Source organism: Azolla caroliniana, unplaced genomic scaffold (genome assembly GCF_043228905.1).
Source record: "Azolla caroliniana isolate FFs.n. ecotype wild unplaced genomic scaffold, voAzoCaro1.0.p SCAF_18, whole genome shotgun sequence".
In the NCBI taxonomy this organism is placed as follows: Eukaryota; Viridiplantae; Streptophyta; class Polypodiopsida; order Salviniales; family Salviniaceae; genus Azolla; species Azolla caroliniana.
Genome location: NW_028230453.1, coordinates 8,900,259 through 8,910,754, shown reverse-complemented (window position 1 = coordinate 8,910,754; position 10,496 = coordinate 8,900,259). Strand labels below are relative to the sequence as shown.

The 10,496-nt window shown below is 37.6% G+C and overlaps 1 protein-coding gene across 3 annotated transcripts; it reads left to right on the top strand.

Annotated features, from left to right (window-relative positions):
- The first annotated feature begins 5,880 nt into the window (after positions 1-5,880).
- LOC147852356 (65-kDa microtubule-associated protein 1-like) lies at positions 5,881-10,461 on the top strand. Of its 3 annotated transcripts, none has more exons than XM_087334206.1 (12): positions 5,881-5,966; positions 6,656-6,859; positions 7,042-7,287; positions 7,375-7,590; positions 7,696-7,851; positions 7,940-8,099; positions 8,221-8,363; positions 8,469-8,556; positions 8,640-8,713; positions 8,865-8,939; positions 9,221-9,530; positions 9,627-10,461. In XM_087334206.1, the coding sequence occupies exons 1-12, from the start codon at positions 5,892-5,894 to the stop codon at positions 10,049-10,051; spliced, it is 2,172 nt and encodes a 723-aa protein (XP_087190332.1). In that variant the 5' UTR covers positions 5,881-5,891; the 3' UTR covers positions 10,052-10,461. The 3 variants fall into 3 exon arrangements, with proteins under 3 accessions (XP_087190332.1, XP_087190333.1, XP_087190331.1); XM_087334207.1 differs by having other exon boundaries at positions 8,212-8,363; positions 9,221-9,512; XM_087334205.1 differs by having other exon boundaries at positions 8,212-8,363.
- The last annotated feature ends 35 nt before the right edge of the window (positions 10,462-10,496 follow it).

Below are 10,496 nucleotides of genomic sequence, written 5' to 3'. Positions count from 1 at the left end.
TGGATCTAGTTGTATTCTTGTTCTGATATCATGAAACCTAAAAATCATAGTGTTGTTGCACCCCACTTACATTTCTTGAATTGCAATTGTAGGTTGTATTTTGACTACGGAGGAGGACTTCACGTAATACCTAAACGTGTTTTGGCCAGCTATTTCTGTGAATCAATATGTCATCTAGATATACTAAAACAACACTTTGAAAAATTAGGTCCAAGAAAATATTGTTTGCCATCCTTTGAAATGTGATGCCAGCATCTGATAGTCCAAACGACATGCGTTTAAACTAGAATAGTCCATGTTATGTTTGAAATGTTGTCTTGTGCTTGTCCTCTTTATGTTGTCGTGAAGATTTTCGGCAATGGTGTGAAAATCACATAAAACGTACAAAATCGAGTATGAATCACATAAAACAATAATAGTGAAGATAACATTTTAAATAAGTTTAATATCTAAGTACAAAATGATGGAGGTCTTCAAGAGCTTTCGAATGCACTTTATTACACGAGAAACAAACAACTAGATATCAAGATATGAGGGTATAAAGTTTGTGAAAGGAAAAGAGAAAACTGTCAGATATCCCACATAGGCACGACAAATACGGCTCTCATCATATATAAGGTAGAGCAAAAGCTATTATCTTTGTATCTATATGTGAAGCACAGAGATTTCAAGGTAACCTAAACTATGAGTGGAGGTGGCCTCAGCTATCTTTTATCAATACAAGAAAGAAGGAACTACAACCACAACCCTTAACGATTCTTCCTTAAATAAGTTCTAGAGATTTCCTAACTATATTGACTTATCGTAAGTTACATGTTTTTCAAAGCACCTTTCATGTCGTTCTACGTTAAGTGGATTACCTAAAATCAATTGAATTCTTAAATCAAGGACACAACTTTCACACAGTGCCCTCAAACAAGGTAAAGCATCCATCTAGGAAGAGCAAGATGTGGTTTCCGAAAAACGCTTTGACACAAATACATATGATTTATTATATGTATTAGTGCATACACTCAATGGGAAGCAAGTAAAAATATTCAAAAGACACGTAAAATCAAAATGTTGGGTTCTAGATTTGTTGAAGAAATGGTTTGGAAAATGGGATACATAGCATTTGTATCATGTTGCCTCAATGGATTCCTCTATGAATGAGGAGTATACTAACGTCTTATCTATCTATTTGTATAAACTCTCACTCCCTTTTGTTTTCTTACACCTCGTTACAAACAAGGAACCAAACAAAAAATAAAGAAAGATGCTTCGTTCATCAAAAGATTTTCCTTTCAAGGGTTCTTAACCCTAGAAACGACAATATGGTTGGAGGTAGAAAACCTTGCTTCTTCTCTTTAATCTAAAAGGTCTTTTGAACTTTGAGACTTCTACTTAGAGTTATTTGTCCACACACTACATGGTCAATATGATGATCTGCAGGGTTCGGGTGACGTTTTGGGGCAAAGGCAGCAAATAGCCTTTACAAACCGATGGCAAGGATTTCACTTATTTTCGGATACAACTTCTGGTCTAAAGTGGAATTATGCCATACCTGCTTTTATGTTGCGTAGCTGATATTTATTGTTCTACTTGTTTCATATAAGACAACATCTATTTAATCATATGCTTATACTAGCCTTTGTATCATGATAGAAGTGAGATGAAATGTCTCCTTCTGCTTTCTCCATGTACAGTTTTCAAATGTTTCAAAAAAAAAACTTTGAGACTTATGTCCACACCTCAAAATTCATATTTTTATTTTAGATAATGCACTATTCCTAAAATTATGGCGACAAACCCAAGGGTTAAAAACAATCCCCTTGCCTACATGGTGATGCGAATAATGTGTAAGTTATGCACAAATTGCCTCTGATGAATACAAAACATACCTCAAAAGAGCAAATGAATACTATCGGTAGTGAGGACTAAGATAGTCTCAACATGGCTAAGGTTTATGTGATATTCTAATTCAAATATGGGGATAACAACTTAGGGATCAATAGGAAGCCCCTATAAGAAACCTATGAAAAAGCTTAGGCACTCAATTATGAATATAATTTATTGTTGGGAAGAGACATTTTTTTTAGAAAAGATATTTCCCATTAGTTAGGTAGAGTGACTTTACACTCCAATATGTACAACAAAAATGTAATCATAGACATAAACAATTCTATTTACCACATTACCCTAGTATGTGTTGGGAGGAGACTTATTGTCATGATATTTTGTTGTAAACAACAAAGTCATCATAAGGGTATGCATTGCTATTGCCACAATGTCTAACAACACATCACATGTTTCTACGAACTAGAAATTTCAAATCTTAAACTAACAAACTTTACCTAGATTATGTACAAAAAGCCCATAGTTTTTTATAGTTTAGTTGACATATTTCAGTCTTTTTAATCCTCATATCCTCTAAATTTTGGAGGAGGGAATCACAAGATCAAATGTCCTAGTATAGAAGAGAGAAATATTTTGATCTGTTGTTTATTTCAAGAAATTGTAAATCACCATTCAAATTCAACATGGTAACGGGAACTCATTGAGTAGATAGATCTTGCCTAGCAACTTGGGAATTTGGAAAAGGGGTACGTACATGTTCAAGTTTTCATGTTGGAACCAATTTCAATGCATTGTGTTCTATTGATATACTATTGGACAAAATCCACAATATTTATGGATTGATCATGATTTGGGATTCCACTATCTACATACACGAGACCGGGGCTATATATGATCTCTTGAAATGTGATACATTTTCATTAGATCAACATAATTTTATGTTCTTTAGATTGACAATATGTGAATGCAACCCATCGGGGATAGGTAAATGGTATCTCTTGCACATAAATGTACCCAATTAAAATGGTGACATTCAACGCACCTAATGTGAATGGATGTGAGAGGACCGTTAATAGAAGAGGTCACTTGTAAACTCTAAATCTATATGGGTAGGCATTCTACATCCATACGTACATATGATTAACAAGTGAGATAGTTATTCGTAGATCGTGGAATGTCTCATGTCTGGACTTATACATGATCACAAACACAAGGGTAATGTTTATAAAAATGGGTGTGGATTTGCCAATGAATGAATCGTACTAATGAGTAGTGATTACTCGAGTTCATTGTTTTTTTTAAGGATGCTGCAATACTACATTCATTACATTCCCGATAAATATTGAGCATTATAAACTTCTTAACTCAATGTTTGTACAGTTGCTCTAAAGTTGAATAAGTACTATTGATATGTAACATAAGACCTCTATCCTTATGCCACGAGGATTTCTAAAAGATTCATGTTTCAAGCATGACTAGAGTTTCACATAGGAATATCAGAGGAATGGGCCCTAAGGAGTGAGGATAGAACAATTGTCTAACCCGGTGTGGAGACAATGAAGAAGAAGTTGAAGGGGTGCACGGGAGTTAGTGCATGCAGTCACAAAGGAGAAGTAACAGAAGTGAAGTGAGGCTGCACACGCGAATCAAAGGGGCCTAAATTTAAAAGAGAAAGCATATGAATTAACAAGGGGTTGTCATCACATCATCTAGGTAGGACCAACTCAAAGACCCTATTAGAGGAGATCCAAGGGAAGCATTAAAGGGGAGCCAATGGAGTGGTCAATGTAAGGCTCAAGAACTCTATTCGAGACCACTCATTATCTCGAACAAAAGGGCATGATGCATCCTTACAAGGCACAAACTTATGAGTACCACAAAAATAACCTCAAGCATAAATGTATGAGTACCACAAGCAATAAATTGAAGCGATAATCATGCAGCCATCGGGGATGTATCACAACCATATGCTTCAGTAAAGTGTCCTTTGGGCCTAATCAAATCAGTTCATTGTCTACCCAAAGAGAAATTTGTCTACTCCAACATGAAACAAATGGATGGGGAGGGGGGGGGGGGGGTCGAGAGTACTATGGCAACATTCATGCAATAAAAGGGCTGATGCGCGAATCCATGGCATTTATGATTGGGATGGACGATATAGGCTAGGCCATCTTATATTGTAGAACTTGGGACGAAAGAAAGATATATAGGTTCCTTTTGCACATTACATTGGCTTGTCCACATCCCACGCAATGTCAGTTGTTTAGAACACTTGGTTGGGAAGGAAGAGGAGGAGGGCCATCTATCTCTATGTACATACATACATACATACATACATATGCCAATGTATATATGTATGTACATATATATATACATATATACATACATAGTACATACATGTAGTATAAGTGTGTGTAGTGTTTGTTGTCTCGAGAAAGAGGAAGGAAAGAAGCGAGAGTTTTGTGTGTGTGTGTGTGTGAAAAGGCCCCCCCCCCCCCCCTCTTCCTTTCCTTCCTTCAAAACAAATAAAAGTTTTGAGAGAGCGCGGAGCGGAACGGCTACTTTTGGGATTCTTTCAAAATTCAAAATAAATAAATAAATAAAGAGGAAGGAAAAAGAAACAGAAGAAGGACAGACACACACACATACATACATACACCACACAGAGAAATAATAATAATAACAACAATAATTATAAGTAAGTATTAAGAACAGCACAAATTGATTTATGTAATGTATTTCACTCGTATAATATATGTATATTATTGTCTTCATTTTTGTTACGTGTCTCTAAAATGGGAAAAGAAAAGCCATCCGAATTTTTAAAACGGAAAAAGCAAAACGCAAAACGCAAAGGGCAAAAGGGGGCAAAAGGCGAAACGCAAAAAGCAAAAGGCAGAAAGAAAGAAGAGAAAAAAAGAGATGATGAAGCAGAAGACGAGCAGAGAGAAAGAAAAGAAAAGAAAAGAAAAGAAGAGCAGAGAAGAGCAGAGAGAGAGAGAGAGAGAGAGAGAGAGAGAGAGAGCCAAGCAACGAACAAACAAACAGAGAAGAAAAAAAAACATCAAAATAATTAGAGGGGGGACTGACTACTTAAATACTACTACTGCTACTACTTCTACTTCCTCTCTACTCTCTCTCTACACTCTCTCACCTCCTCGCCATAGCCAGGTCTCTCACATTTCTTCTTCTTCTTCTTCTTCTTCTTCTTCTTCGTAGACGCAGAACAGAGAACACACCTCCTTCTTGCTCTTCCTTCTCCTTACTCTGCAGCCAAGTAAGTAAATAAATAAGTAAGTAAGTAGCTATACCTCAGATCCCACCCTCTCTCTCTCTCTCTCTCTAAAATATTTGCCACATTGCCAGCCTCTGAGCTCTCATCTCTTCTTCTTCTTCTTCTTCTTCTTCTTCTTCTTTTGACCTAAACCCTATACTCCTTCACCTGCTGCCAAGTTTTCTTGTTCGCAGTCAAACCCTCCCCTCCCCTCCCATTCTTCTCTCTCTGTCTCTCTCTAATTTCTGTCCTTTAACCCTGACTTCTTCTTTCGCAGATATGTATTGATCTGCACACCCGGATAAATTCCACCCTTTCATCCTCGCATCTCCGTGTTTCTGCCAAAATCTCTACAAATTCCCTCCCCAAAAACATTCAAAACTTTGAGTTTCCTGAAACCCCCCCAAATTCCAGGCGCCTGACACTTAACCCTTTGGAAAACTCTAGATTTCAAAAAGGTAACACTCTTCTAAAACTTGCAGAGATCCAGACCTGACGCCACGGGAACTCTAAGTTTAGATCCTGACATTCCAAGTACCCCTAATCCTCTCCTCCAAAAGAACGCATTTCTGCGGGTATGTGCTCTCTCAAACGCATCAAATAAACTCAAACGATTTCCATAAACACAGGTAGAAAAAACAAAAAGGATTTTCCGAAAGGGGAGGCACAAACTTAACAAAAGATCTGTGTTTTCCACAGAACAAGAATATAGAGAGATGGGTTAGACCTTCTCCACAATCGCACTCTAAATGTTTTTCTTTTCTATGCAGATACAGAAGAAATGGCAACACTTCGAGGAAGGCAACAACTCTCTGAAGTCGAGACGACTTGCGGGATGCTGCTTAACGAATTACAGGTTAGTTCAGGGTTTCGTTGTTTCTTTTAAATCTATGAAATTTTATTTTGAGTACGTATTATTCCATTTAACTAGTTATTTCTACTCATGACGCGAGGAGATGATCGATTTCTTTGTCTGTTTTTAGTCTGTGGATTTTTATGTCATAGTTATTTCCTTATTACTGTTTCGCTGACGGAATATGTGTTGTTCTATTTAAATCTGTGGATTTCTTATTATTTTGTTCGCTCGAAATCTATTGATTTTTGCTTAAAGACGTGATTTATGTTCTGGTGGGAACTTAAATGATTTTTCTCGAAATCATTGCAAAAATTTGTGCGGGTTAAACCTGTTTGTCTTGATGAAACCATGATGACTTCTTCCATGATGATGCAACGAGCTTAAATGTGCTGCCCTTGAAACCACCATGTTGATCATGATGAATATTTTCATAACCAGATAAAGATAAGATTATGATGGCTCGCATTGTCATATAAGGTCATGTTGAATTCCCCATGTCTCATTAGCTAAATTTTGTTTTTGCTTGAAACCATGACAAAGGCATCCCATCAATCGTCCGCATTTGAAATGAAAAGCTTCATGATACTAACAAGATCCAGAAACCAGGATTGTGTATATGTACAAAAAGGATACATCCTTTTGGTTTTGGCCTTCTGGAATTGATTGTGATATTCATTCTATTTTGACAGTTAATTTGGGACGAGATGGGCGAGAATGATGATGAACGGGACGCACTTCTCCTCGAGATTGAGCAAGAATGCCTAGAGGTATACCGTCGCAAAGTTGATCATGCAAACAGATCACGAGCAAGTTTACATCAATGGATTGCAGAGATCCACTCTCAGATCGTGGCTCTTGCTTCCTCTCTTGGAGATCGTCCGCCTGTCTCACAGGTTACCCGTCTGTACCCTCATGTTCCTTATAACACCAAATTTATTGTAATGCTGCTCATGTTTCTTCTATTGGGGTTTTCCTTTCAGTTTTTGTAATTTTAAGTAAATTCTCCTTTTGCTCTTCTCGAGGTAGTTTTTTTGGGCCATATCTGATTTTTGAACTATTGGATGATTTCTATTAGTTGGAGAATAGGGGTTGTACGCTCAAGGAACAACTTGCACAGTTAAAGCCCATTTTAGATGAGATGACTCGAAAGAAAGAAGATCGCATCAGGGTGCTACAAGAAGTCATTTCCCAGATCCAAAGAATCCAGTGTGAGATATGCCCATCAACTCCTCCAATGGAACTTTCAATCAATGAGAAGGATTTGAGTCAAAGGAAACTTGAAGAGCTTCAATCACAACTTCAGTTTCTACAAAAGGAAAAGGTTTGTTGTGTTATTCATAGAAGATCATGGCAAGAAAGCAATGTATGTAAAGTATGAACTTACGTAGTGGGAAGTGCGATGTATCAGAATGATCGACTCTTCAAGGTCATTGATTATGTGGACACCATCCACGATATTTGTGCAGTACTTGGATGTGATTTCTATTTAACAATTAGGGAAGTGCATCCAACGCTAGATGATTCTTCCAGCACCCAAGTCAAAAGCATTAGCAATGAAACCATAAGCAAGTTAGTAAGCACTATACAATCACTGACAGATGAGAAGAGGCGAAGAATGCAAAAGGTGATAGTTCAAATTTTTTTCTCGATTTCTCAGGAACTCGATAGGTTATTGTATCGTAACTCCCTATTCACATTTACACATTGATTTTGTATTACAATTTATTAGATCCAAGACCTGGGCACGTCTTTACTTGAGCTTTGGAACTTAATGGATACACCTTTAGAAGAGCAACATCAGTTCCGCCACGTGACCTGTAATATTGCAGTTTCTGAGCATGAAATTGTTGGACAAGGGACTCTTTCGCTGTCTGTAATTGAACCGGTGATCCCTTGCTCTCAAGTAAATTTTGTCTATTTGACTTGTGTTGATCAGACTGTCACTTACCTTTTTGTCTTTATTTCGTATGTAGGCTGAACTAGAAGTTGAAAGGCTGGAGAGTTTAAAAGCTAGCAAGATGAAGGAGCTTGTTCTTAAGAAGCGTAATGAGATGGAAGAGCTATGTAGAAAAGCGCACATAATCCCAGAGAACTATATGGTTCTAGACAAGACCATTGCATCTATGGAATCAGGTAGGACTGGTAAAATTGTGTTTTTATTGATAGTTCTCTTATGGACATGTTTATCCCTTAGTTATCAATAGTTTGCTGATGGATTAAGGATGCTGAAAATATTCTTTCTTAGGGATGGTAGATCCAGCGGAACTCCTTGCAACCATTGAAGAACAAATTGGGTGCATCAAAGAAGAAGCTTTTAGCAGGAAAGAAATAATGGACAAGGTTGAAAAATGGATTGCAGCTTGTGAAGAAGAAAGTTGGCTAGAGGAATATAATAAGGTAAATAGGAATGTGTATGAAGTGGGAATGAAGCCCTGATATATTTCTTGTCTTCTTTGAGTGTAATATGAACTAATAGGAGTATGCATATATCTCTATTGATAGGATGAAAACAGGTATAGTGCAACAAGAGGAGCACATTTGAATTTGAAGCATGCGGAGCGTGCTCGTGCAACTGTCAACAAGATCCCAGGTAAACTATCTTGTGGATTGATTCCATGAAAAAGCAAAACAAATGGAAATTATAGGTCAGTAATCTTATCCTTATTGAAACAGCAATGGTGGAGGCCCTTATTGCAAGAACTACAGCATGGGAAGAAGAGGCCACAAAGCCATTTATGTATGATGGGGTATGTGGACATCTTTAAAAGAGATTGGCTTATTTGGCTGTTTAGAAATTGATATATCTACTCCAGGTTAATAGGACGAAAATGGCTGAAACTAGTCTCATCTGAATCTCTGATGTAAACAATTTTTAAAACCTTGAATTTCTTCCATCAGGTAAGACTTCTCTCAACAATAGAAGAGTACAATATACTGAGGATGGAGAAGGAAGAGGAGAGACGCCGACAACGGGTATGCCTTATCTTCTTTTTCCTATTGATTCTAGCTCACATATAATCAATTGGATGTTGATGTCAGTTCATGATGTACTGTATGGGATGTTTGATGGTAGTGATTGTATATCAGACTGGATGGTGGACATTAGTTCATGTATATGCAATGGGATGTGAAAGTCCATTGATGTGGGTGTTAATTCATGTATAAACAATGAATGTTGATGCTACTAACCTAGTTCATGTAATATCAAACTTGATGTTGATGTAATCCAATGTATATGTTGATGTTGCATACAGGATCAGAAAAAGCTTCATGAGCAGCTTGTTAATGAGCAAGAGACCCTCTTCGGGTCAAGGTCAAGTCCGAATGGGAGGACACCCTTGAAGAAAGGAGTGAATCCCTCCAGAATGAACACCACACCGGCAAGTCGCCGGATCTCAATGGGTGGTGCTATGTTATTCCAAGAATCTCCGTCCATCGGACGCCATAACATACTAACTCCAACAAGAACAATAGCAAGCAAGGATAACAGGAGAATGACCCAAACACCATTGACCTTAGTTAACCGAGTGATTCTATATGATGAAGGTAAATTTCCACACCAAGGTAAGCAACATATTAGGACTAAGCATGTTTCTGTTTCCTATTTTGCTTCACTTCAATTTCTTATCTCAATCAAATGCTCTACATGTGTTTATGTAGGTGTGTCGAATGTGAAGCATCCATTAGGGCAAGAGATCAACCCTCGCCCGGCTATGAATGCTCTTACTCGTACACCACTGTCCCCAGTATCAGCCCACAGTTTCCGACCAAATGTAAACAATACAGAGGTTCATGCTGCAATAAATATGCCGAAAAGTTCATTATCTGCTCAACCTCCGTTAAGCCGATTATCCGAAGAAGATGAAGAAAACGCAACCCCACCAAAACAAACTAGTTCTCAACAAGTATCTATGCCTTCAACAATACCAACAACAATAACAAGTACCTATCCACAACAAGCTGCATTGTCTATGCCACAACAAATGCATAGTAGACCACCACAAGAGTATTCTTTTGAAGAGAAGAGGCTTGCTTTCATGTGCCATCAACTATACCATCAGTCACCTGTGAGTGCTTGTCGGTAGAGAATCTTGCGAGCTAGCATAAGTACCATAATCGCATAAGCAATATAGGGGTGCTTTTATGTTACTTACGAGGGGTTGAAATCTGCCCCTCAAATATACATGCCATCGAGGTTTAGCTTCTAAACCCCCAATATGATGCTTCTATACCCTCAATAGCTGCTATATTGAAAAACATCTGTACATATATACGTTGCTACAATGAATCATCCACACTCCCACCCCCTTTGTATGTAAATGTATGTTTTGCATTTAGGAGCACATCTAGGAGGTGCCATGTATGCCTCAGATGTGAGAATTGGCTATGAAAGTTGTTTTTGTTTTTGAAAGGATTATTGGTTTCCTTGCTACACAATGATATCTTAGTGGTAGTATTTATTTATTAGACATGAAATGAAGATTTTTGGCAAGTTCACAGAGTTAAAACACTTACTACATCTAGATGATA